At 58.4% G+C, this 24,755-nt stretch overlaps 3 protein-coding genes across 16 annotated transcripts in view; 1 reads left to right on the forward strand and 2 right to left on the reverse strand.

Annotated features, from left to right (window-relative positions):
• The first annotated feature begins 19 nt into the window (after nucleotides 1-19).
• Nucleotides 20-2,428, forward strand: PAXX (PAXX non-homologous end joining factor). 10 transcript variants are annotated; one of them, XR_010081947.1, is made up of 7 exons: nucleotides 20-155; nucleotides 249-309; nucleotides 443-477; nucleotides 606-796; nucleotides 1,320-1,394; nucleotides 1,722-1,919; nucleotides 2,019-2,428. XR_010081947.1 is itself a non-coding variant. In XM_063409255.1 (7 exons), exons 1-7 carry the CDS (start codon nucleotides 70-72, stop codon nucleotides 2,056-2,058), a joined length of 582 nt encoding a protein of 193 aa, XP_063265325.1. In that variant the 5' UTR covers nucleotides 20-69; the 3' UTR covers nucleotides 2,059-2,426. The 10 variants fall into 10 exon arrangements, 8 of the variants coding, with proteins under 8 accessions (XP_063265325.1, XP_063265326.1, XP_063265330.1 ...); XR_010081948.1 differs by having other exon boundaries at nucleotides 1,323-1,394; nucleotides 2,019-2,427; XM_063409255.1 differs by having other exon boundaries at nucleotides 1,826-1,919; nucleotides 2,019-2,426.
• Nucleotides 2,429-2,676: 248 nt separating this feature from the next.
• On the reverse strand, nucleotides 2,677-6,079 carry CLIC3 (chloride intracellular channel 3). Its single transcript, XM_063409252.1, has 6 exons — nucleotides 5,928-6,079; nucleotides 4,975-5,084; nucleotides 4,503-4,628; nucleotides 4,262-4,368; nucleotides 3,769-3,944; nucleotides 2,677-3,436 (listed from the first exon to the last, which is right to left on the reverse strand). The coding sequence occupies exons 1-6, from the start codon at nucleotides 5,961-5,963 to the stop codon at nucleotides 3,275-3,277; spliced, it is 717 nt and encodes a 238-aa protein (XP_063265322.1). The 5' UTR covers nucleotides 5,964-6,079; the 3' UTR covers nucleotides 2,677-3,274.
• A 317-nt stretch (nucleotides 6,080-6,396) lies between these two features.
• Nucleotides 6,397-24,755, reverse strand: part of ABCA2 (ATP binding cassette subfamily A member 2) — a 35,671-nt gene continuing 17,312 nt past the window's right edge. For 3 of the 5 annotated variants that reach the window (XM_063409246.1, XM_063409248.1, XM_063409247.1), the window contains 33 exons: nucleotides 24,354-24,544; nucleotides 23,982-24,132; nucleotides 23,481-23,685; nucleotides 22,861-23,025; nucleotides 22,377-22,557; nucleotides 21,870-22,082; nucleotides 21,346-21,542; nucleotides 21,083-21,265; nucleotides 20,495-20,679; nucleotides 20,286-20,406; nucleotides 19,275-19,562; nucleotides 18,025-18,243; nucleotides 17,769-17,871; nucleotides 17,091-17,416; nucleotides 16,422-16,635; nucleotides 16,139-16,244; nucleotides 15,728-15,839; nucleotides 15,243-15,303; nucleotides 14,813-14,987; nucleotides 14,612-14,727; nucleotides 14,015-14,162; nucleotides 13,684-13,807; nucleotides 12,728-12,860; nucleotides 12,437-12,554; nucleotides 12,138-12,316; nucleotides 11,267-11,408; nucleotides 10,791-10,925; nucleotides 10,510-10,613; nucleotides 10,145-10,237; nucleotides 9,750-9,852; nucleotides 9,469-9,606; nucleotides 9,053-9,259; nucleotides 6,397-8,816 (listed from right to left, as the gene is read on the reverse strand). In XM_063409246.1, the coding sequence (XP_063265316.1) occupies nucleotides 8,781-8,816; nucleotides 9,053-9,259; nucleotides 9,469-9,606; nucleotides 9,750-9,852; nucleotides 10,145-10,237; nucleotides 10,510-10,613; nucleotides 10,791-10,925; nucleotides 11,267-11,408; nucleotides 12,138-12,316; nucleotides 12,437-12,554; nucleotides 12,728-12,860; nucleotides 13,684-13,807; nucleotides 14,015-14,162; nucleotides 14,612-14,727; nucleotides 14,813-14,987; nucleotides 15,243-15,303; nucleotides 15,728-15,839; nucleotides 16,139-16,244; nucleotides 16,422-16,635; nucleotides 17,091-17,416; nucleotides 17,769-17,871; nucleotides 18,025-18,243; nucleotides 19,275-19,562; nucleotides 20,286-20,406; nucleotides 20,495-20,679; nucleotides 21,083-21,265; nucleotides 21,346-21,542; nucleotides 21,870-22,082; nucleotides 22,377-22,557; nucleotides 22,861-23,025; nucleotides 23,481-23,685; nucleotides 23,982-24,132; nucleotides 24,354-24,544 (5,172 nt within the window). In that variant the 3' untranslated portion in view covers nucleotides 6,397-8,780. Of the gene's footprint in view, nucleotides 8,817-9,052; nucleotides 9,260-9,468; nucleotides 9,607-9,749; nucleotides 9,853-10,144; nucleotides 10,238-10,509; nucleotides 10,614-10,790; nucleotides 10,926-11,266; nucleotides 11,409-12,137; nucleotides 12,317-12,436; nucleotides 12,555-12,727; nucleotides 12,861-13,683; nucleotides 13,808-14,014; nucleotides 14,163-14,611; nucleotides 14,728-14,812; nucleotides 14,988-15,242; nucleotides 15,304-15,727; nucleotides 15,840-16,138; nucleotides 16,245-16,421; nucleotides 16,636-17,090; nucleotides 17,417-17,768; nucleotides 17,872-18,024; nucleotides 18,244-19,274; nucleotides 19,563-20,285; nucleotides 20,407-20,494; nucleotides 20,680-21,082; nucleotides 21,266-21,345; nucleotides 21,543-21,869; nucleotides 22,083-22,376; nucleotides 22,561-22,860; nucleotides 23,026-23,480; nucleotides 23,686-23,981; nucleotides 24,133-24,353; nucleotides 24,545-24,755 lie in introns of all 5 variants that reach the window. The other 2 variants (XM_063409245.1, XM_063409244.1) reach the window with 1 other exon arrangement.

Below are 24,755 nucleotides of genomic sequence, written 5' to 3' on the forward strand. Positions count from 1 at the left end.
CCTGGACAGGACACATCGCGCCCGCCCCTTCTTCCGCCTGCCCCTTCCACCGCCTCTTCCGCCGCGGCCATGGCGGAACCGGCAGGGCCCTTCCATCTGCTCCGAGCCAGGACGGGCCGGTTCCTCTGCTACTGCGGACGCGACGGTGCCGTCTAGTGAGAGCGGGGCGGGGGAAGGAGCAGGTAGCGGGCGGGCACGGGGCCGCGCAGGGGTCGAGCAGCCCTGGCCTGAGCTGCTTCCTCCCACAGTGTGACCGACGCGGTGGAGGTGTGGGCCGGGGAGCTCGGAGCCTGCCTGGCGCTCGGTTGTGTATGTACCGGCGGGGCACAGGGGGCGGCGGCAGAGCCCGGGGCTGAGACCCGGAGTGCCAGCGGGGCAGGGATGGATCTGGGCCCAGGCTAAGCCGTGTTGGACGCGTTCTCCTCCTCCTCTCCCTCTGCAGCGGTGCTCGCCGGAGGAGCACGGCGCGATGCTCAGGTGGGTGCCGCCGCCCTGGGACCTCCCTCGCTACGAGCACCCTCTCGCCCCGTGCTCGCCCCACCCTAGGCCCCACCTCCCCCGGGGCTCCCCCGCTCTCCCGCTCTCCTCACCCGCGCTCCCCGCAGGGCCGCCCTGGGCCACGGGGGCGCCGCGCTGAGCCTGGGCCCAGGTTCGGCCACGCTACGGCTGCCGGAGGAGCCGCGGTGCCCAGCCTTAGCCCTCGCCCAGCTGCCCGCTGCTGAGGCGCGTAGCCAGCTGCAGGCACTGATTTTCGGCATGGCCGGCCGCATCGAGAGCCTGGAGAGGCGCCTGGAAGGTCCGTGGTGGGTTTAGAAGATGGGAGGGCTAGCAGCTCCTGCCACCTTCCTGAGATTGTCACCCCCACCTGAAGTGCCCTAGGTGCCCCAGTTCAGCCACAGCAGGAGACGGCTTCACTCAGGTGGTTTCTTCTCACCGGTCCCAGTGGGCCAGCAAAAGAGCTGCTCCCCATCCCCAGCTCCTGTTCGGGCTGGCCTGTTTTCAAAGCTGGCCAAGGTCTGCACCAGACCCCCACAGGCAGAAGAGACCCTGCCTGGGCCCAGAGGACACAGTGGTATGTCTCTGTGTGGAAACACAGTCCTGTCCTCATGGCCACCACCACACCAGCATCCTGAATGTGGGAGTCACCTTACAGATATCTTTGAGGGGTCTGGGAAGATTTTGGAGCAGCAGCAGTTTGGATGGAAGTGCTGAGAGGAGAATGGGGCTCAGTTTGGCTGTGGAGGGAGCTTGCTGAGGAGGCTTAAAGTGCTGCATGCGGAATTGGGGGATGTTGTCACAAGCTTTGGCTCCTGTCTCAGTAGCAGTGGAGACATTAGCATCTTCCTGCAGCCCTGAGAAGAATGCTGTCCAGAGCCAGCAGCTCTTCCTGCCAGGTAGGCACTGCCAGGGGCACCTGCCCTGGTCCTGCAGTCTTTTGTCTTCTCCTCCGTGGAGACTGCTGGTCCTGTATCCATGTGCTCTCCAGGACATTCTGAGTGCCCTCTGCTGTGGCTGCTGGCAGCCGCAGAGCAGGGCTTGGTCTGGTGGCTCTCAGGGTGTCTGGGGTGCTCAGGTCAAAGGCTGGGCATTGCCACCCTCAGAAAGAGGGCAGTCTTTGCTGTGCTTCCAGACTGGAGGCTGAGGTGGATCCATGGCTCCTTTTGGGAGAGGAGGCCAAGTTTGGCCCTTTCTTGCACTCTGATGACTGCTGGTCCTGCCAGGCTGGGCTCCTGGAGGCTCTCCCTGGCCCTGGAGGGACTGGCAGGGCTTCCAGAACTCCTGGGTAACCTGTAGTCTGTGTCCTGCTCGTTCCTGACTGAGGCAGACCCCAGCCCCAGGAAGAGTAGGGCTTCCAGCTCAGCTTTGCCAGCCAAAAGGAAGGTGCCCGGGGAATCTCTCATTAACCCTGGTTTCAAAAGGTCAGTGCTGGGGCTGGGTGCTGCTCACTGGGCACCCTGTGGGTTCTGCTCTGAAGCAGTAGAGCTCAGGGCTCTGATGTTTCCTCCATCTCCTTCCAGCAAGAAGGTGTCATCTGGAGTGAATTTTGAGGACTCCTGATAGGTGCTGTCCTGTGCCCTGATGACAGCCCTATGGACACCTACATCTGAACAAGGATGTGTCCCTGTTGTTCCAGACTAGCTGAGCTCCTCGACCCAGGAAGACAACAGAGCCAGCTGTACCTGGCAGCCACCCCTCAGCTAGGGTGGTGGCAGGGCCTTTGGAGGGGGACAGATGGAGCAGAGGGGACACCAGCCTGGTGGGTTTTTCCCCTGCAGCTCTTCCCTGCTGGCAGGGGCCAACTCCTGACCTCACTTACCATGAACTGGTAGAGTTTGGGTGGAGCTTTGATACTGGAATGGAAAGATCACCTGTGCTTTGCTTCTTACCAATAAAGGTATTTTTAGCCAGCTGGTCTCTAGGTGTGTCTGTCCATTCTGCCTCTCCCTTTCTCAGGAAGCCTTGGGCCTGTTTCAGCTGAACCCGGAGGTCTGGGCCTCAGAGAAGTTCCCTTCCCTGCCAGCTTTTTGCAAGTGGGCTGATGGGTGTGTGGTTAGAGCCTGGCGAACCCTACTGGAGAGTTGGAAGGGTAGGCTCCGTCTTGCTGGGCACTGGGAGAATGAAGAGGTCAGTACAAAGCCTTGTGAGGGAGGAGCTGCTGGGTTGGTCACTCCAGACTTACACTGGTCTTGCTTGCAAAGCTTGTATTTATTTCCAGGAACTCTGAAGCTTAGCTTAGCTTTCCCCATTTCACAACCCCCAAGTCTGTTGAGAGCTTCCTAATAGTGAGTTTTGGGGGAAATTGACCTCTGCCCATTGCCTGTGCCATCCCCCCTCCAGCTCTGTTCCTAGGTCTCTGTGGCTGTGCCAGGTCCACTCACCTGGTGCAGGTGTGAGGGCACCCTGTGGTGCTTGCTGTCCGGGTGGGTGGCACAGTGTGCCTATGCAAGTGGCTGCAGGGCAGCTTGTCATCCCCAGCTCTGCCCCTACCCTCACCTGGGCACAGCTTTGGCACTGGTGGTGCCCGTGGCTGTGCCACCTTGCCCTCATCCTGATGCTCGAGGGGCCACAGAGCTTGTCCTGGTTGTGAAGAAGGGTGGGTGGCACAAGAGGGGCTCAGTGCACTGCAGATTGTTGCCAGCACCTGGGTGCCAGTGGAGGGAATTTGGATGCAAGGGGCACAGCTCTCCTGAGCCCCTGCAGGCAGGGCCAGGGTGGGCTGACCTCCTGCCTGACCCCAGCCTTGGCCCCACAACCACCAGGGCACGTGTCCGGCTCACTGCGGTGCCCGGACCACGGAACGATAAGCTTGTATAATCTCCTGGCTATTGGGACAGGTGTATTTGAACTCCTTGGTTTCGCTGGCACTGTTGAGGTACCGCCACACGCCCTGCAGGTCCTTGGGGATCCCAAAGCGGCGGTAGTGCTGGCACACGACCTGCAGGCACAAACGGGGGAGACTTGCCGGACACTGTGCCAAGGAGGGCTCTACCACCAGGGCAGGCACCAGTCAGGAAGGGTGGCAGGGTGCCATCCCTAGCACTGCACAATCAAGGACTGGCACTCAGGAGGAGATGCAGAGAGGAATGGGATCTGTGGGAGGGTTCTATGCTGGGCAGGGCTCCTGGGGAGAGGGATGCTGAAGGGCACAGAACTGAGAGAACAACTGGGAAAGGAGCAGGCACTTGCTGTACGCACCAAGAGGAAGGGGAGGGCGTGGGGATGCCAGGGCAAGGAGAAGGGCATGGTGCTGGGATGCCGATGGCTTACCTGAACGATATTGAGCTTGGGCAGCAGGTTGCAGTCGGCCAGTGTGAGGTGGTCTCCATCAAGGAAAAGGCGCTGGGAGGCCTGGAGGCAGGGGTCCTGGGCCAGCTCGTGCTCCAGAGGGGTGGTCAGGTACTCATCCAGCTTCAGCAAGGCCCGCAGCAGGCTCCGCTGCAGCACTGCAGGGAGGGTGGCCAGGTCATGGTACAGCCCTTTTGCAGGCAAGGGACCCCTGCTCTGCTGTGGCCTCTGCCAACCAGCCCCGTGTCCAAGTAGCACCTGTCAGCCTCTTCCCACGTGGCTCAGGCTGGCATATGCCTCTGCCCTCCCACAGAGACCTGGCACAGCCACACTGGCCCGCATAGGGAGAGCAGTGCCTGGACAGACCCGACTGTGGTCTGTGTAGGGGGACTGGGAAAGCTCAGTGTGACCAGGCTAGGCTTTGGGGTGTGGCACACAAGAAGTTGCATAGGGTGCTCCCCCACCCGCTCCTCACCCTCATCCTGGGCAGGTACCGGGTTCTTGATGAAGGCAGAGAATTTGTGGAAAATGTCATTCCCAGCCAGGCTTGACTCTGGGTACTGTGGGACCAGACTGGCGCACCTGTGGGGACATGGGCACAGCTGAGGCAGGTGGCAGAGGCTGACAGGCTCATTTGCTGTCAACCCCCTCATCCTCAGCTTGTCCTGCCCTTTGAGGGTCCACTTCCCCATCTCAAGGCAGCACCAGCAACTGACATGGGGGGGCCCAGCTGGTCCTCCAGGAACTCCTCAATGGTGATGGTGTCAGTCTTGGGCTCGCCATTATAGAGGAGGACGGGCAGCTGGGCACCTGGTGCGAAGTCCTTCAGCACGTCCAGCGCCCTGTGGGAGATGGGTACACCACTGATGCCTGGCATGTCCAGTGTTCTGCAGGCACCATGAGTCTGTGTGTTCATGTTGTGCACGTGTCCCAAGCAAAGAGACTTCTGAGGGGCCTGTGCACAAGGTGGTGCCCTCAGGCCCCTCCTGCCTCAGTATGTGCCCAAGGGAATACCTGCCAACCTCCACCAAGCACCAATGTACCTGGGGAGGTACAAAAAGCTCCATGCATCCCATAGTGCCCACCCTTCACATCCCTTCCCGAAGTGTTGGGGACCTACCAACCACCGCCCCTGCACATGATCCTGGCCCCAGGGCTGGCACCCCTTGGGAGGGGGCCACCACTCACCTCTTCATGTCCACAGTGGTGAGGGTGAAGGGCACCCCTTTGAGCAGCAGCACCATGAAGAGGCGCTGGCAGAAGGGGCAGTGCCCCACACTCTCCCCATCCTCGCTTGCCTGTGGGCACAGAAGGAAAATTCAGCTGCCCTTTCATCCTACCATGGCCCCAGTGGGGGCAGCCCCAGAGGGTATAGGGTGAAGATGATAGAGCACATGCCCCAGCCCAGCCTAGGAAGCTGTGCCGCAGTCCATGGCACTTGCTATGCCAGGCAGGGTGCCAGCTTCTGGCCCCTGCCTGCTCCCAGAGCTTCAGTGCCACACCCCAGAGCAGCCACATGGCACAGCAGGTGCTGGCCCTGGCACTGTCTGGGGACAAGGACCTCCAGACTGCACCAGCCTCACCGTGGCAAGGGCATAAGGGCTTGAGAGCAGCAGGCAGCAGGGATGGCTGTGGCAGGGGAAGTCCAGCAGTGGAGATGTGCCAGAGGAAAGTGATAGTGATATTGGTGGTCCTGTCAACCCCAGCCACAATCCTAGGTGAGCCCTGTCCTGCCCTGCACAGACAGACAAACCGCCCCGGCCAGGCAGTGGCTGGGAAGGGCCTGGTGCAGGCAGATGCTGTGGTGCTGGGCTGCTGGGCCTTGCTTTCAGGGGGGAACTTGGTCCAACTTCCTCAGGTTTCACCCCCACAGCCCCTGTGCCTGCAGGGCAGGAAGCAGAAAGCAGTGCACCCTGGAGAAGAGCCCAAGCTGGCCGCTGCCTGTCCCCACACCTGCCTGCTGCCCACTGCCTGTTTTCAGCCCCGTTGCCTACCCGGTGCCTGACCTCCTGCCCACCATCTGCCCCCCTCTGGGCACTGCAGTGGGCAGGGGCAGCCCAGCCACCCCACCGGAGCACTGCCAGGGTTGGTTGCCCAGGCTACCCCCTGGCCTGGGGCACTGACCTCAGGAACCCCCTCACCTTGATGAAGAGCTGGATTTGGGGTTTCTCGGCCATGCTGCGTGGTGGCTGCTGGTGCACTGCTGGCTGCACCCTGAGTGCCCTAGCTGAAACCACGGCCCCTCCCAGCCCACATTCCTCCTCAGGGTGCAACCGCTCCCACCCACGCCTGGCCCCATGGCACAGACTGGACGCGCTGCCATGGGGCCCCACCACCGTGGCTGCTGCCAACCGCAGGCCAGTAAGGGCAGCTGGTGGCATTGCTAGCTGCTGCCACTCCTGCCTGTACCCCCAGCCACTCCACACTGCCTGAATGACAACAAGCACTGGGTACAGACCTGTGTTGTGCCCAGCACTCCATATGCCTGGCAAGGATCCCTAGCAGGATCCTGCACCTTCACCCTGGGCACTGCCACTCTCCTCAGCCCAAGCCCTCCCAGGCACCCAGCCCTGCCATTTCCCCCATGCCCAACTACACAGCTTCAATGGATCCAGTTATTATTTTTTATTTAAAATGGTCATTATTTTCACATTTTATCTTCTTTTTGTTTTGTAGCAATATACAGGCAGCTCCAAGACGTCCCCATCCCCAGGGGGCCCATGCCTGGGGCTGAGCATGGCACTGGCACTATGCCCACAGCTGGTGGCCAAGGACGTGCAGGGGGAGGCAAGGCCAGAAGCGGGGCCAAAGTCAACAAAATGAACAGTGTTAAAGCAGGAGCCACCCCTGTCCTGGGACAATGCCATGGGGTGCTACCTTCCTGCTCCCACCCTTGAAGTGACTCTAGCAGCAACTGTGCCCAGGCAGCCCTAAGCTGGCAGGGCAGGGAGGCCACCATGGTCACACAGGCTGTATGGGCACTTCCACTAATCCTCAGAAGCCGTGGGGATGACGGCATGGTGGCAGGGGGAAAACTGAGTGGACAGGCAAGACACTTTGTGACTGGCGTGCCAGTGCCCTTCTGGAGGCTGGAGCAAGAGTGTAGTGTGGCAGGTATGGGGAGAGGATAAAGCCCAGAGCACAGCAGCACTGCCCACCCTGGGGTGCCCCAGGGTGCCACCATGGTGACAACTGAGGACTCAAAGATGACACTGTTCCCTCTCCCTGATGGCAAAGGGCAAACTTTGAGCTGGCTTGCCCCCCAGCATCACCTGGGGAAGACAGAGTGTGGCCAGCATAGGAGCAGGGTGATGCTGATGGGGGCTGCCCCCCTGTGCCCTCCACCCCATCCCAGATCCACCCAGTTTCCCATTTGCCATTAAAAAAAATACGGTCTGAAAAATCTGAAAATAGAGCTTCTTCCCCCAGTTTTCCCCCTATTGAAAATACTGTATATTGTATCACAATCTATAGCAGGTGGTATATGGGGCTGATGAGATCAAGGGGCATAGAGACAGTTGAGGTCACACCCTGCTTCTGTACCCAAGTGGGGCCAGAGCCAGCCTCTGCCCACCTCCTATAGCACCCAGCTGAGGTGCCTGGTGCTGCTCAGGGCATCCAACCAAGCCTGTGCCAGGGAGGCAGAGAAGGTATCAGAGCACACAGGGCAGAGGGACCATGGGTGCTCCCCAGGAAGGTGCATGGCCACCCTGGGATGCTGCCAAAGACTGTGGCACCCAGCAGTGGGGGAGGGGGTGGGGTCAGCATCACAGGCCCTGCTGCCACCCCATCTCTAGGCACAGCTGCAGCTTGTTGAGAGCTGCAGGCACCAGCCATGGTCCCAGTGGGTGACAAGGCAGCAGGACCCTCTGCAAAAAGGAGGACCACTGCTGGCTGAGGGGGTGCCCGCTGCTGGCCAGTGACTCTGGCAGTCCCACTACTGCAGTCCATCCTTCCCTCCCCACCACCCCAGGCACCACTGCCAGGCTACACCTGCACCCACCTGGACTGTCGCGACCTTGTACCTCAAGGCCACCCCACTACCAGCTTCCAAAACCATCCCGGGGTGCTGCAACCCCTCTCCCAGTACCACCAGCAACCCAGCAATAAGAACCTAGTGCAGGTGGTTCCTGTACAAGGCTGGACACTGAGGAACAAGTGTCAGGGCAAGAGCAATGTGGAAGGGGACACAGCAGAAAGGGGGCAGGGCTGCAGCAATGTCCTGTGATAGGGGAAGCAAGTGGTCAGGGCAGGCAGGTGGCAGTGCACTTGCACTTGAGGGTGAGGGACACGATTAGAGGCAGAGGGGAGAAACAGCTGGTGCCAGCATGTGAAATACCCTGTGAAATACCCCTCTACCCCTGCTGTGTGCCTCTGCAACACCACTGCTGCCTGGGGATAAAGCCAGTGCCCAAGGCCAGGCAGAGCTGGGGCCAACAGACCCCAAGGTGGGCAGGATGTACCAGTGGGGCTGAGACTCTCAGTGACATCCCACTGGTGACAGAAATCGGTCATGGGTGAAGCACCAGAGCACCTGCCCCAGTGGTGCCCAGGGCAGCATCAGCCAGGGGTGATGTGGAAGCAGCCATCCTTCTTCTAGCTCCACGGGGCCAGGCCTGGGAAGCACACAAGGCCAAGGGTCCCCAGAGTGAGTGCAACATGGGTGCCCAAAGGCACTGCTCACAGGCATGTTGCTCTGCCCCAAAGTGAGTGGGACTGGCAGTGCTGGCACCAAGCCATGTCCTTGCCTTCACAGTCTCCATCCACAGCATGTGGAGGACCATGCCCCCAGCACCACACAGTGATGCTGCTCTGGAGCTGAAGGGGGAAAAAGCCACGCAGTGGTGGCTTGCGAGGTCCATCCAGGCATTGCTGTACCCACTGTGTCCTCCCTGGCATGTGGCTCCGGCTGCGGCAACTCCGCTCCACAGGGCAAAGGGAGGGGAAAGGCCAAAAGGGTTTGGTGGCTCGACAACATGGTTGTCCCCGGAGTCTCAGCACAGCGTGTCGGTGTTGAAGGAGAGCTGAGCCTGAGCAGGGAGACAGGCACGGCTCAGGGGCTGCCCACTTAGCCAGCACACTCAGGGTGTCTGGGGCCAGAGTCTGGCACAGGTGGCAGAGCAGACACCTCTCCAAGAGAGTCCCCACCCATCCCGGGCCCAGCCCTGCCTCCATTGTGTCACCTTCATGGTGTCACAGCACCCAGGGCCTGTGGCATGGACACAGGTGGGACCAGGAATACCCAGATGTGGGGACAACCTCTCACCCTCTCTTCCTCAAAGCTGATGAGGCCTTCGTCATCAGTCTCCAAGTCCTCCTGCTCCTCCACCACAAGGGCCCGCAGCTCAGTGGGAGCAGTGCGGGGGCGCAGCAGGCTCAGCATGCGCTCCAGGGGTGACTGCAGGACACAGTTGGGGCTGGTCTCCTGCTGTTCCAGGTTGTCACTTTGCTTCTTGGCAAAATTCACAAACACCTGAGGAGGAAAAGGCAGGAGACTCAGGTATTTCCAGGCACCTCCACCCCATGCTTGCCAGGTCAGGATCCAGTGCATCCTGCTGTGCAGTGGCTGCCAACATGTTCCCCCATCTAGCTCCAAGCCCTGTCCCAAAGGCAGATCCTGCCTGGCACTTTGTCACTCCCTGGGCACAAGCATCCAGCTGCCCATGCTGTCCCCACTCTTACATTGTCCAATGTGGTTTGGCTGACAGAGTAGTCTTCAATGCCCAGCACATCCACCACCTGCTCCATCTTGCTGAAGATCTGTGCCAGTGAGATCTGGTCTGACTTCAGCTGGTACTGGGCCTTGGTGTGATGACGCTCCTGGAGGGTGTCACAGAGGGCCGGTGAGGGCAGAGAGCCCTCACTCCCCAGACTCCCTCCCTTCACCTCATGGAGGATGAAGGCTGCTTGTGCCCTGAAATAGGGGCTGGCAGGGGACAGCATGGCCACCATGGGCAGCTCACCTTGAGGACAGCCTCAGGGAAGTTACGGTTGAAGAACCTCACCACCTCCTTGACATTGAGGTTGGACTTGGTGCGCACTGTGATCATGTAGCCATCACCAAACCTGCACAAGAACAAGGCACCCCATGAGGACCTGTCCCCTCATCTGCACTCCCATGACCCTCTGGAAGCGGACAATGCTCTCAGGCAGCCACTACTGGACACCAGGCCAGTGGCAGGGCCACTTCAGTGACCTTGTTCCCTGCCCACCTCTAAAGCAGCATCCAGAGGGCTGGTATCCCGTCACAGATGCCGAACTGTCACCCAGCCATGGGGATCCAGCCCCCTCCTGCCCAGCAGCACACACAGGCTGCTGGGCCTCATGCAGGCATATTGAGCTCCTGTCAGGCCCTTACCTATTCTTCAGGTGCTGAATGCTGCCGAGACACTTGAGCCGCCCGTTCACCATGATGGCCAGGCGGGTGCAGAGGGCCTCACACTCCTCCATGCTGGGATGACAAGGGACAGTTCAGCGGGGGACATGGGATGAAAATGCCAGGGCTATGGTGAGGGTAGGCGGAGAGCTGGGCCTCCCAGGGCATCACCCAAGTGCTGTGACCCCACCACCAGGGATGAGAGCAAGCAGCACAGGGTGTCCCAGGCTCCCCCTGCTCCTCATGTCCCTACCAAATCCCATTTCCTGGGGACTGGGGAGCCCTCTCCCTCCCACACAGCACCTCAGGGTGCTTGGAGGCATCATGGGCACAGAATACCCCTGGACCTGTGAGACGTGAGCACCACGGAGCGACCCGTTTTGATGACATCCAGGATGAGGTTCCAGAGGAAGCGCCGTGCCTTGGGGTCCATCCCTGTGGTTGGCTCATCCTGGGGGATAGACAGCACCCTCACACATGCCAGCCCTGGGAGGGACCCTGCCACTCCCCTCCTGTCCTGAGTCCAGCTCAAGTCACCATCCCACACTCCAGGAGATGGCGTGGTGTGTGGTGAAGCAGGGGGTGAGCACCTCCCACCCAGGGTCCTTTTTCTACCCTCAGGGCGCACCAGGAAGATGAAGGCTGGGTATCCAATGAGTGCAATGGCTGTGGATAGCTTCCTCTTGTTGCCACCACTATAGGTGCTGGCAGGCTTGTCTGCATACTTGGTCAACTCCAGCTTCTTCAGTGCCCACTTGACCACCTGCAAGGCATGGGGGACTGCTGTAATCCTGCCAAGGCCACGGGGCTGGCAGAGCAGGCAGGGGTTGGGCTTTCTGGCATGTCAGCTGCCAAAGGGACTACAAGCCATATGCCAATCAGGGGAGCCCCACGGCAGCCCCTGGCAGAGGCATAAGCAAGTGGTGGGGACATGCAAGTGCATGTGTCTGGCCCTGGCAGCCCAAATGGGAACATTGCCAGGGTGCCACTGCCACGAGAGCAGCAGCACTGTGGCTCAGGCTGCTGCTGCTGCCCCGTGAGATGCCATCCCTATGGCACAGCACCAGCCCTTGCATGCTGCCAACTGCTTGCCCACAGCCCTACCCGCTCCTCATCCTTCCAGGGGATGCCACGCAGGCGGGTGTAGAGTTCCAGGTGCTCCTGGGCCGTCAGCTCATCAAAGAGCGCATCAAACTGGGGGCAGTAGCCCAAGCTCTGCTGGACCTGCAGGAGCTCCTTCAGGATGCTGTGGGAGAGGATTGAGGGTTTGTGGGAAGAAGGAATTCTTTTTGTGAGGACTGCTGCTGAGCGCCCTTTCATATGCCTTTACACTGGAGCATCTTCCTCCAGGAAAAACCCAGCCTCAGCACAGGGCCACTGTCTCTTGTCCCACATCCCAGATTGATGGTCACCCAGTGTGGAATTGCATTTTATTGAAATGGTATGCTCTGGCTCACCCCTGGAAAGTGTATGGTTTATCCCAAGTCTGTAATCTCCCCTGCAGTATCGTGTGTCTGTAAACCCATTGGCCTGAGAATCTATCCGCGCTCTGACACTCCTTGATAAAGGTGCAAACGGAGAGGGCTCGCTCCCTCTTTGCCCTGGAGGCCTCTGGAGGCTCTGCTCCTCTCCCCTTCCCTCTTCCCTTCTCCCTCTCCCCCTCCTTCCTCCTCTCTCTCAGTAACCATGTTGCCTTCCTGGGGTCGAACTTCAAATAAATCCTCACCTCATCAGCACCTCACCAGCGTCTGGAGTCTCCTTGCCTGCCTGCATGCAAACACCAACGAACCTAGAACCCGGGGGGCTCCCGGGGAACCCTCCCCGGGGACCACCCTAAATCTAAACTACAACAACCCAAGAGCACACAAGGCTGCAGAGTCCTACTGGGACACACAAGCTCACTCATGCTACTTTATCCTCCAAGCAGACCCCATCCCAACCCCAGGAAAGCAGGCAGCCCCCAGGCCCCCCTTACCTGTGTCCGTTAATGAAGGCCTCTCCACCTGTGGTGCTCTCATCCCCTGTCAGCATCTTGAATGTTGTGGTCTTGCCCGCACCATTGACACCCAGTAGCCCAAAGCATTCCCCAGGGCGCACACCCACACACAGCCGGTCCACAGCCAAGATGCGCCCAATCTTGCGGGACTTGTACACCTGGTAGGGAAGGGGAAGGTGGACTCAGCCCACCAGGAGCCACCTGGACCTGCTGCCTCACCCACATCCCTGGGCTGGGGTGGTCCCAGGAGTCTCCTTGCAGCCTGATGCAGCCCCCACCTTTGTGAGGTTCTCAATCTTTAGCATGTCGTTGTCGGCATCACCACGCAGGACCCGGTGCCTCTCATTGGCCACGTCAATGTCATCCTCGATGGGTTTGGTGGAGACGGGCAGGCGCCTGTGGGAGGGGGCAGAGGCAGGGGAGAATGTGGGATCAGGAGCTGCATCTCTGAGAGACCCAGGGAATTCCCACTCACCACTGCCAGAAGGACAGCCTGAAGCTCAAGGGTCCCAATGGCAAATCTTTACCCCATGGCCAGCCCCAACATCCCCGCCCTGGGCCACACTCACTGGGGCTTTCGGAAGAAGTTGTACTGGCACATAATGGTGATGAAGAAGCCAACAAAGCCTTCAATTGTCATGGCAACAAGCCCCCGTGTCACGATGTCCCATTCGAAGGGTGATTTCATTTTATCAAACTGCCCTGAATAGGAGGAAGAGGATAGAGCAGCTGGAGACACCTGCCCATGGCAACAGCTCGGTTGTGCCTCCTGAGTTGACCTATGACAATGACACTGTTCCCATGCTTGCCCACCACAGCTGCCTGGGTGGGCCGCAACACAATTCTCTCTCAGAGCATGGGTGCTATGGAAATAATTTAGCAAGTTTTCAACCTCAGTAGGATGAATCAATCCAGCTGAGAGTGGAATCGGAGAGATTTGTCAAATCCTGACCCAAAATTGTCCCTCATGATGCCAGCAGCACCTGTGTTATGTACAGAAGCTGCACAAAAAGCAGAGGAGCTTCTGAGGTCAGGATGAAGCTGTAAGTGGCAAAAGGCTTGTGTTGGTTGGGCAGCATAGCCACCAAGAAACCCTGTCTGGAAGCAGAATCCCTGCATCCTCCATCCCTCCTGTCACAGCACAGACCCACCATGGCTCACCAGAGCTACACTATGTCCCCATTAAGATCTACCACAGCCTCACCATGGCCCAACACAGCCAGTATGCAGCAGCAGAACCACACAACTCTGCAGGTGCCCTTGTCAGAGCTCACACCCTCTTCTCCCTATGGGGCTGCTACTTGGGATGGCCCAAAGAACCACTTTCAGCAACACTGGCACTCTGCCACAGCTGACCTCAGCTGTGTCTTTTTCTGTGCCCTCTCTAGTCCACCTCCTTGGCTTTTTGCTCCAGGTTGCTCTGAGCCTTGGGACACCACCATGGGGCAGGCAGAGGGGATGTGCCAGCATCGTGGTCCCCTCCAGCCCATGCCCTGGAGCAAGGAAGGGAGAGAAGAGGCCATACCAATCTTGGCATAGTACTCATTGATGTATTCATTGTAGGCCATCTCCATCAGGCCATGGCCCAGGTTGTAGTTAGGGAACACAAGGAAACAACTCTTCAGGTAGCTGTTCACCACCTTCAGGTCCTGTGGGGACAGCAGAGAGGACACAACCATCAAACAACCCTGAGTGAGTGGTAGGAACAGGATCCCCAAGATCCTGCCCAGTCAGGCCTCATGGCTGATCCTGCTGGAAACAGACATCCTGAGGTCCCTCCCAGCCTGAGCTGCCCCACACAAAGATGTCAGCATCTCCCTTCCTGGTGGCCCTCAGCAGAGCTGTGGATGCTGTACCTTGTCATGCTCAAAGAGCTGCAGCAAGAACGTGGCGACAGTGGCTGTGATGCCAATGAACAGGTTGATGACAATGAGGAAGACGTAAGCAGAGCTGGGCACCTCAAACCAGAAGGACGCTGGGTACATGATAGGAGTGATGGACCAGCTGGGGAGGTGAGAAGAAAAAGCACCTGTCAGTATGGCAGCAGAGGGGCCCCCAGCCCTGGGACTGCCCAATTCCATCCTGCTGTTCCTAGGCTCTCCCACCCCAGCCCTCACAACCACCACACCCCAACCAGCTATGGGGGCTGCAAAAGATCACAGAACAGTTTGGATTGAAAAGGACCTTTCAAGGTCATAATCCAGTCCCCGGCCATGGGCAGGGACACCTTCCACTAGTGCTCCAAGCCATCTAAACTGGCCTTAAACATTTCCAAGAATGGGGCAGCCACAGGCTTCTCTGGGCAATTTGTGCCAGGGCCTCACCACCCCCACCATGAAAACTTTCTTCTTAATATCTAGTCTAAATGTCTACCTTTCAGTTTAAAACCACCACCCCATAAGACTCCGGAGGCATCCCCAGTGCCCTCTGACCACCTCTCCTGAGCAACATACCCATAGAGCAGGAAGAGGGAGAGGACAGCAGGAAAGTTGGTAGGAGAGGTATATGCTGGGAGATCAAACACGAACAGGATGATGATGCAGCACGTGGCTGGCACCAGGTAGTTTAGCTGGAAAAGACAGAAACTTCTGTGACTGCCCACTCCCTGGCACAGCCCCAGAGACTTGGCCGGTGGGACCCCGCGTCCTGCTTACCATGTCCCACATGTAGTTGGCCAACCAGTAGATGACGGGGTCACAGCCACTCACAAACTGCAGGTGTTTGGCCTTGGTGGCCTTTTCGGCCACCAGGAATACTACAAAGCTGGCTGGGACGAAGGACATGGCCACAATGATGAAGATGGCGATCACCACATCTGTGCCTTGCAGGCTGGATGGGAGTAAGGAGAGCAGGGACTCCATCACACTCAGTTGTCTGGGGAAGGGCTACCCACCCTGGAGTGGGACAGTCACTGTGCACAGAGCAGGGCATGGCACAGGGACCCCCACATCAAAGCCACCCTGTCCCTCCCCATCATGCAGCCTGTGGAGCAGAAGCCTTGGCCTTCTCCTGCAATCACCAGTAAAAAGCCCTCTACCTCCCATGGGACAGGCACCCTCCCTCAGACCCTCTCCTTGGACCTACAGGTAATCCAGGGACAGGCTGGCACTCGTTTTGTTCATGGGGTGATTGGTGACTGTGATGCCTGCAACAACAACCAAGAAGAAACATGGAAGCATGAAAACTGGCTTGGCACACACACCCCTGCCCCCAGTCTGCCTGGTCCTGGCTCTGAGCAGGATGGGTTTCCAACCTGAAGCTCAGCAGGAGCTGGGCTCTCTGAAGCAACTCAGCACCTCAAGGCCAAGCTCCCCCTCACTGGAGAGCACCCTGGGACATGTCACAAGTCCAGGCACTTTCAGGCAGCACTTTGGGACATTCCAGCCCAGGCCTGACAAAGAGCTAATCCCAGCTCTCGTATCTCAGAGCTGAGGTGTGTAAACCCCTGTTCCAGTTGGACACTAGCCTGCTTGGCCCAAGGTGTACTCTGCACTTTGAAGCCTGTTTTGGACCATGCCCTAATGCTGTTCCTGACACGCTCCTGCCCTCAAACGCCTCCAGATCCTCACCATAGGCAGCAGGGTTGCCCTTGCTCTTGGGCAGGTTGGCTCTCAGGATGGCATTGTTGAGGGCATTGAGGTAAGTGGGCATGCTGTGGTAGCCTTTATTGTTGTAGAAGACCTGGAGGAGGAGAGAGGAACAGTGGGAGGATGGCAAGAGAGCTGGACCCAGAGATGTACTGGGAGGGAGGGATATGATGGAATGGACAGCCAACCACAAGGCAGGTGTCCTGTGCTCAAAGCTATGGGGAGAATAGGTCATTGCTGACTGTGCTGGGTCAGACCTGCTGACCACTCCCCCGTGGCTGGAGGCCTCCAAAACACTGGGAGAGCAATGTAGCAGAGCAGTCCCAGGGGCCCCTGCCTGCCCCCTTTCCTTCCCACTTGCACCTGCAGTGCTGAGGTGCAGTGCTGTCCCACCTGGGCTGTTCTCCGCACAGCAATCTTGCGCACTGTGGCCGGAGCCCTGGCTCCGAAGGAGGCTGGGATGGACTTCTGGATGTTCCCAAACGTGAGTGCCCCATACCTGTGGGACAAGGCACTGCTGAGGAAGCTGCAACTGCTGTCCCCCACCTCCGGGGGTAGATCCCTGCTTGAGCATGTTGCTGGCTCCCACCAGCACCCTAGGGCAGGTGACCCCAGGCCCCTGGTTCTCATCCCAGCTCTATGGTGCAGAGCAGACCCTCCCAGCCTCCCCTCTTGCCTGTGCAGCCGGAAGCGGTCTGAGGTGTAGAGCAGATACTCAGAGACATTGCGCCCTGTGATGTCTGTCAGGATGTCCCCCGTCACCACCTTCATCTGCGGGGGATGGCCCCCCACACCACTAGGGCAGGAGAAGCCAGTCCCCTGCATGGAGCATGTGCACTTGATGGGCTCATGGATGATGCGGGGCAGGGCAGGGGCTGAGGTCACGGTCCCTGAGGAGCAGAAGAGGTGGCTCACAGCCAGGCTCCTGCCTACCCCAGCTGCTGGGGACAGCATGATGGTTGGGTGGCTGGCCAGGCAGAGTCCTGGTGACCAAGAGATGGAAATGCAAAAAGCTTTGGGGGGACAGAGATTCAGAGATGGGCCATAAGGTGTGGCTGAAGAAAGAAAGAATTGGGGACCACATCCAGCAAATGTGACACGAGGCTGGCCACAGGGCTTTATGACAGAGTCACCATCCAAGGGGCTCTACTGGCATGGTTGGGGCTGCATGGGGACAGTCTTCCAGAGCCAAAGCCACAAGTTCAGCCCAATAAAGCTCTGCTGTGAGGTCAGGCCAGACTAACAGGTACTCCCAGTGGTCCCTGGAGCCACTTCTGTGAGGAGAGCGATCATATCCCTGCTGGAGACAAATCCCAGACACAAGAGCACCCAGCATAGGTGATACCTTTAACAGTGGAGAAGATTGTGGAGTTCCAGGCATGGAGCAGGTCCTCATCCACTGACATGGGGTAGTCAGAGGGAGCCGGGGATGGAGGTGGTGGCACAAAGTTGGAAAGTGGAAGGCCCTGGGTGAAGGAGTCGATACACATGGCACCAAAGTACTTGGCTGCCAGCATCTTGGACTCATTGCTGTTGAGGTTAAGGGTCTGCATGGGCTGGTCCAGCGTGTTGTTGAAGGGTGTCTTGAGCACACAGGTGGCCCCCACACCAGAAGGCAGATGGAAAGTGTTCACCAGCTGCTGAGGGCTGGCATCAGGAGACAGCCTAATTCTGTAGGAGCAAGGAGCAGGAGACAAATCTCAGCACCATGGCCATCTTCTTCTGGGACCTCCCTGAGGCCCTGGCATTTATCATGGGCACACACAGCCTGTGCTTGGCATGACTGAGCTGCTAGTCACAGTGTCAGGGCTGGCATATCTCCCAGAGACACCCTGGCCAGGACAGAGGTTACTTTCTGTCAGGGGACTCAGCACCAGCCAGGCTCTGCTCCAAGCCTGAGCCAGCCCTGGCACTAGGCCTGCTGTGGGCTGCCCTCCCCACTTGCCCCCTTGCAGTCCCACAGGTGGAGACAGGAATGGGCCTTAGGCATGGGGTGCTGGTCACCAGAGGTGGCAGCTCTCACCGGTACTCACGCCGCTCCTCGTTGGCATACGGAATGAAGTTGCCCTTGGGCTGAGTGTAGTTGTGGTATTGGGATGGTGAGAGGATAAGGGGTGGCAGGTCACCTGTAGGGACAAGGACAGGAACCTGCTTGTACCCACAGCACCGCTGCACACAGGGAGACTTGCCTTGGCCTTGTCCTCCTGCAGCCAGTGGCCACACTGGGACAAGCAGAACAGGTCACCCAGCATGCAGGTAGGTACGTAGCTTGCATGCACCTATTTCAGGCACAGAGAGCGCCACAGTCATGGCCACGCAGACGAAAAAGGCAGGCAGGAGGATCTGCGAGAAGAGTGCCTTGGTGTTGCGCTTGGCGCAGTGGAAGCGTTTGACAATCAGCCCATGGAACTGGCGCAGCTTCAGCCATGAGCCTTCCAGCTTGAAGCTCCCCTGGCCTGCCAGGTCACGATCCTCTGCTTCTACCTCTGCTTCTTGTTCTGGGAAGGAGAGGAATTATCAGCCCTCTGGCACAGTTGCTCCCACACTGGCCTGGACTCCCAAGAAGCTGATCCAGACGTCCAGGCCAGCTCAGCTATCCCAAGGCTAAGGGCAGCATCCAACCCCAACTCTGCCACCAAGCCATAGCAGGAGTGCAGTGGGATGCAAGGTATCTGGCTGGCAGGTTCCTCTTGGCCCCCAAAGGAAAATTTAGACAATAGTTTAAAAAAAACAACCTGATTTGGTGCTTTTTTCTAGGATCTCTCCATTTTCCCATCAGCTCTACCAGCTGGTGGGGAGTCAGGACAGTCAGGAACAGGGGACAAGACACAGGTGGGAGTCCCAGGGAGACAGTGGGAGCTCTGCCACAGCACTGCCCCAGCTCTGCCTCCCACAGCCCTGGTGGGGGGAAGAGGTAGCACATCCCTAAATTAGTCACAAGAGTTGTGAGATAACCCAGAACAGGATCTCTGACTACAGCAATAACCTTAAGGCACCTGCCTGCACCCTCTCTATCCAGCAATCTCAGCATCCAAGCAGGGAGAGCCTTGCACCCACAGCAAGGTATGACAGGTGAAGTCATATCCTGGAAAGTGACTCTGTGCCCAAGGACCAAGAGGAGAAACCCAACTGGTGCCAGTGTGAGAAGAGGGCATGTTAGTGGGGCAAGTCTGCAAGGTGGCACTGGAGACCCACAAGAGGCAGAGTCAACGCTGGCTGCTCTCACTGGCTCCACGCCTTGGCATGAGACCCTCATGCACACCCTACACTATAGGGTGCAAACTTGTGGAAAGAGCCTGTTCCCAGCCCCCCCACCCAGGCTGCGGCTCTCTGGGTGCTGTGTTGCTGGATGCCCCATCAGCCCCTTCCTCATGGGCTCTCATCCCAGCAGTCACAGTCACCCATCTCAGACACAACCACATAGCCCAAGGGACTGGGCCAGCTCTGCCCACCCTGGGCAAACCCTCTATGTCCTAGCTAAGTGCCTCCCCTGGCCCCTGCTGCCGGCCAGGCACCCAGCAGCACCAACCTTGCAGACTGACGTTATCGGGGTCCTGCCGGTTATCGAACAGGGGCGCATAATCCCCAAAGAATTCGGAATAAGCCCCACCTTCATCGCCACGCACGGAGCCCACCGAGGACACTGAGCGCAGGGATGCCTGCGACTGTGCCAGCTTGGAGCAGGTCACAAGGTTGCTGAGCTCCACCTCAGGTTTCTCTGGCACGGCCGCTTCGGCCAGGGGCTCCCCATTGGCTTCAGACTTTGGGCCCAGCTCAGAGGTGGGTGGCTGCAGGGCATCCTTGGACTCCTTCATGTCTGAACAAAAAAATGCAGGTTGCCACTGGCCGTGCTACTCTTCACTGCAGCATGGCACCAACTGGGGATGGACTGTATCACAGAGTCACAGACTGGTTTGGGTTGGAAAGGACTTCATCTCATTCCACCCCCTGCCATGCACAGGGACACCTTTTGCTAGACCAGGTTGCTCCAAGCCCCATCCAACCTGGCCTTGGACACTTCCAAGGATGGTGCACCCACAGCTCCTCTGCACAACCTGTGCCAGGGCCACAGCACCTTCACAGGTGAGAATTTCCTTCAAACATCTAATCCAACCTTTTTCTCTTAGTTTAGAACCACTCCCCCCCTTTTCTAACACTACCTGCCCATGTAAAGTCCCTTTCTCATTTTTTCAAGCCCCCTTCATGCACTAGAAGGTGCCATAAAGTCTCCCTGGAGACTTGTCTCCTCTAGGGCAACATCCCCAGCTCTCCCAGCCTGGCTCCACGGCAGAGGTGCTCCAGCCCTCAGAGTATCTCAGTAGTGTCCCTCTGGAGACCTGTGCTGAGGACACAAGAGCTATTCCAGGTGGGAGTAAACCCAGAGTGGAGCTGAGGCTGGTTGCACGTGGCCAGGATGAGCTCTGCTGGAAATCTCTCCTTCACCTGGGACAGGAGACTCCGGCAGCCACCAAGCCCAGCAAAATCACACAGCCCCTCAGTAGCCCCAGCAGCACCTTGTGCTACCCCTCAGCGCCCGTACCCACGTCACTGTTCTCCAGAGACTGGTCCTCCTCAGACACCTTCAGGAAGACCTCCTCCAGCGTGGTGTCCATCAACCCAAAACTGGTGAGGTCCAGCTCTTCCAAGCTCTGCTCCAAGTGCTGTGGGAGCAAAGTGCTGTGTGAGGAGGGCAGATGTCCACAGTGCGACAGCCCCTTGCCTGCCCACTCTGCCAGCCCCTGCAGGTACCTGGAAGAGCCTCTCAAAGCAGCCCTTCTTGACAGCCTCACTGGGCAGGATGTAGGAGAGCTCTGTGTTGGTGTCTGAGATGAGGAGGCAGGAGGCCACATATTTCTTGATGAACTGGGAGACACGAGGCTCAGAGCAGGGGCTGACAGAGGAGTGGCCCAGGGGGCTATGTGGCTGGCCTGGCTCTGGGACAGAGGGACAGCACCCATCGGTCAGTTCACACCTGACCTCCCACTAAGACCCACCACATCTCCCCTATTCCCCAGGGCCATAGGGGCTTCTCTGTCACCCTGACTGGTGTGGAGATGGTGTTCTGCAATGTGGCCCACACTGGAAATCTCAGTGGACAACTCACAGGCTCAGCAGAACCAGCACCTGGAGACAAATGCCACTGTGTAATGTCTGGCCAAGGACCCAGCTGGGAAAAATTAAGGCTGAGCAATGGGACCTCCTACACCCCTGCCCCACCCCCTCTGATGTCACCTAAGGAGACTCAGGATAGGAGTACTTGGCTGTTGACCTCTCCTTTGCTGGGCTGAAGAAGGAGCCATCTACTCCTTTAACAAAGGGTCCCACTGCTCCCCAGACCTGTGCCATTCCTGATGTCCGACTGCTTTTTCACCACTGTCAGCTTGTAGCCGTCACCATAGGTGCTCTTGAGGAACAATGGGGAACCACAGCACTTGAGCTTCCCATGGGAGATGATGGCAATGCGGTCCCCCAGCAGGTCAGCTTCATCCATGTGGTGTGTGGAGAGCAAGATGGTCCTCCCTAACAGCAGCAAAAAGCCTCAGTAGAGGGGCCATGGCTGCCACAGAGGAGCATGCTAGGCTCTGCCCAGCTCTGCTCACCTGGCTTGTACTTAAGTATGAGGTCCCAGATGGCCCTTCGTGCGTATGGGTCCACACCAGCTGTGGGCTCATCCAAGATAACAGCCCGTGACCCACCCACGAAGGCAATGGCCACCGACAGCTTCCTCTTCATGCCGCCCGAGAGAGTCTGCACCTGGCAGTGCCGTTTGTTGGAGAGTTCCAGGTCCTCGATCATCCTGTGGACAGGGCAGAAGCACCAGGAATGCTGGGGCGGGGTGGGGGGTGCTGTACTGGTGTCCAGTGCCTGGGGGGAGTATGTAATGCCTCCTCCCCACATGCTATCTGCAGCCTTCGGCTGCTGAGATTGCCTAGCTGCAGTCAGGCTATGAGCATCTTCTGCTCACTTCCACAGCCTGACAACCCAAGGGTGGGAAAACACTTGGTGGAGCTGATCCATGGGGCACCTCTGCCACCACATCACCCTGCCATGGCACAGCCAGCAGGAAGGAGACTCACTCATGCCAAAGGCATGGATAAAGACAAAGGAGCTGGAGGGTGCCTACTTGTCCATCTCCTTGCGGATCTCCTCCTCTGCCATGCTCTTGAGCTGCGAGTAGAACCAGAGATGCTCCTCCACTGTCAGCCTGTCAAAGAGCACGTTGTGCTGGGGACACATGCCCAGATTCTTCCGGATCTTGTCCATCTCCGTACGGATATCATGGCCATAGATGGTAGCAGAGCCCGATGTTGGAGGGAACAAGCCAGTGAGGATGGACCTGGATGGATGGAGAAAGGCAACTGTGTGAGGGAGTTCATATTGCTCAGTTTGGCTCCAATCCCAACCACCATCTCTGGGAGCATCTGCTGGGCCCCAGGCAGAGCAGTATCAGCACAGGGCCATGAGCCTACTGCCTGTCGCATGTCTGTGCCAGCCCCATACCCAACACTGCTGCCCTCTGAGCATGGCACCAGCTGCCAAAGGGCCCTGCAGAGACATCCTGAAGCCCATGCCTCACACCCTGCAGCTGGCCAGAGGAACATGGTCTCTCTCTGCCTGGACAGGCACTCACATGGTAGTTGTCTTGCCTGCACCATTGTGCCCCAGGAAGGACACAACCTGGTTCTCGTAGAGGTTGAGGCTCAGCTTGTTTAGCGCCAGCTTCTTGTCTGTCTTGTAAACTTTGGTGAGCTTGTCGATGCAGACGACCAAGGGGAGGTGGGTCGGCTCCTCCTCGATGCCCCTTGTCTCCTCTGCTGTGACAGTAGGATGGTGAGGACCCAGGGGAGGGCAGGGAAGCCAGCTTTGAATGGGGCTGCCTGGGAATGAATCAACCCGCCTCCATCCCATGGTGGCTATGCTGGCTTGCGGTCCCTTCCCCTCTGCTTCTCGCCAATTTTCCCCCTCCCATGCCACAATGGCAGCTCCCAGAGAGGCCACAGTGCTTGGCCAGTATCCCGCCCTGAAAAGGGCACAGGGGTCCATGGCCAAGGCAAGACCAAGGCAGAGCCAGGGCCACCCTTGTGCCACCCACTGCCGCTCCCAGCTGCCCTCACCCAGCCTCCGGCTCTCCATGGCACAGGCCTGATCCTCCTCCATGATGCTGAGGCGGTTGTTGCGTGACCATGGCCAGGTCCATTCCCAGGTCTCCACGCGCCCATTGCCCAGCCAGTAAGACTTCTGGAAAGGGAAGTACCAGGGCCGTGGCAGGCCGAACATGCCTGCAACCACAGCCCCAGGGAGTCAGGGCCAACTCTACACCCAGGGGCATGCAGATGCTGCTGAGGACTGGGTCTAAGCTTGGCCTGGATATAGGCTTGGGGGTCTTCCCAGGTCACATCACCACTGCAGGGTGGGGGCTGTGAACACTCCAGCCAGCTGGTCTCAGGGCAGCTCTGTGGGCTGTGCCAGGAAACAAAGTCCTTTGGGATTTCGGTTGGGTTGGCTCATACTTCAGCTTTACAATGAAAAAAACAGGGAGCAACTGAGATGCTTCCACAAGAGGGGACAAGGGGGATTGGTATCTCAGCTGTGGACATCTGTCTTTGCTACTGTTGGCCCCTGAACTGAGACATCTGGCTGACACCAGAAGATGAGGACACGTGGGCAGGTGTCCCACAGCACAGAGGCTCCTGTAAGGTCCGGGGTGCCCTCACGACCCTCTCCTCACACGTACCCGGGTGCACGGCCTCGATGTACCACGTGAGCACCCCATACACAATGGCATCCACAACCAGCATCATCATGGACAGCAGGAGGTTGAAGTCATCTCCTTCCACGGGTGACTGGCTGAAGGTGTGCCACTGGATACCCACACCAGCCACCTCATACAGCGCAAAGTACTTGGAGCCCAACCCAAAGGCTGTGGTGGACATGAAGGACTGTGAAGAGGTGGAGGGAAGGGAAGGGAGGTCAGCAAAAATCACAGGCCAGCTCCAGAAGAACAGGTGGGGTAAATTCCTACTCAGTGCTGCCCACTCAAACGCATGGAAATGTTCCTGGCCCTGAGAGGCACCAAATCTTGTGAAGATACCTCCAAAGCCCCACAGAGAGTTGAGTTTATACAGGCAATGGCTTGCCCAGGGCTTGGTGACAGCTTGGTGGCTTTATACTGGACATGAGGTGCCTGAGGCAAACCTGGGACTAATTATGTCCCCCACTGCTGCAGCCAACTCACCGCAATGCACTTCTCAAAGGCTGTGATCTTGTCATGTGCCACCTCCTCCCGGATGGCCACATACATGTATGGCACGTAGCTGAGGAAGTAGATGATGCCGCCACAGGCAGAGGCCAGCTTGGCCTTGGAGTAGAGCACTGACACCAGAAAGCTGCAGGGAGAACAGTGTCTCCTTGGATCCCACTCCACCAGGACTTACCCCACACCATCTGGTTTTGGTCATGTTGAGGCAATAAACTGGCTCCCCAGATCAGCTGCTTGGAGGGACTTGTGTCCCTCCACCGGCCCTTGCCCACATAGCTCCCAACACCCTCGCTCCAAGGCACAAGGCACTGCCCATGTCCCTTTTACTGCCCAGACCAGGCAGCTCACCAGAACATGATGGTGGCCACAGCATAGATGGCAAGGAAGAGCCATATGATGAGGACATCGCTGTGCATCAGGACCTTGCCGTACTTGAGAATGGCAGTGAGTGCTGTGACCGAGATGGAGAGCTGGACAAAGCCAGTGATGAACCAAGCCACCCAGTGCACCGCATTGTTCAGGCCCATCATCTTCATCACCTGTGAGGCCAAAATTGCTCAGCGGGGTTGTCCCCAACCCTGTGCACCCCTGCTTACATTCTCACTGGGCTGGGAGGTCAAGCAGTAGCACCAAGGGAGTTGCTGCAAGTGGGCAGGGCACAGCACCCTGTATTGGGGTGCCAAGGAGCTCAGCTCCCTCCAGTGCTGGGCAGGGCTCATCTCATGCTGGGGACACTCAGAAGGACCAGCT

Source organism: Prinia subflava, chromosome 12, assembly GCF_021018805.1.
Source record: "Prinia subflava isolate CZ2003 ecotype Zambia chromosome 12, Cam_Psub_1.2, whole genome shotgun sequence".
Lineage (NCBI taxonomy): Eukaryota > Metazoa > Chordata > Aves > Passeriformes > Cisticolidae > Prinia > Prinia subflava.

Excerpts from the sequence above, each read along its gene's own strand:
- CLIC3 (XM_063409252.1), bottom strand. The coding sequence starts at position 5,963 with ATGGCCGAGAAACCCCAAATCCAGCTCTTCATCAAG. Across the intron at positions 4,629-4,974 it reads ACCACTGTGGACATGAAGAG|GGCGCTGGACGTGCTGAAGG; the intron begins GTGAGTGGTGGC and ends CATCTCCCACAG. Across the intron at positions 4,369-4,502 it reads GACCAGCTGGGCCCCCCCAT|GTGCGCCAGTCTGGTCCCAC; the intron begins GTCAGTTGCTGG and ends ATGTCCCCACAG.
- PAXX (XM_063409253.1), top strand. The coding sequence starts at position 70 with ATGGCGGAACCGGCAGGGCCCTTCCATCTGCTCCGAGCCAGGACGGGC. Across the intron at positions 310-442 it reads CCTGCCTGGCGCTCGGTTGT|CGGTGCTCGCCGGAGGAGCA; the intron begins GTATGTACCGGC and ends CTCCCTCTGCAG. Across the intron at positions 797-1,319 it reads CCTGGAGAGGCGCCTGGAAG|TAGCAGTGGAGACATTAGCA; the intron begins GTCCGTGGTGGG and ends CTCCTGTCTCAG.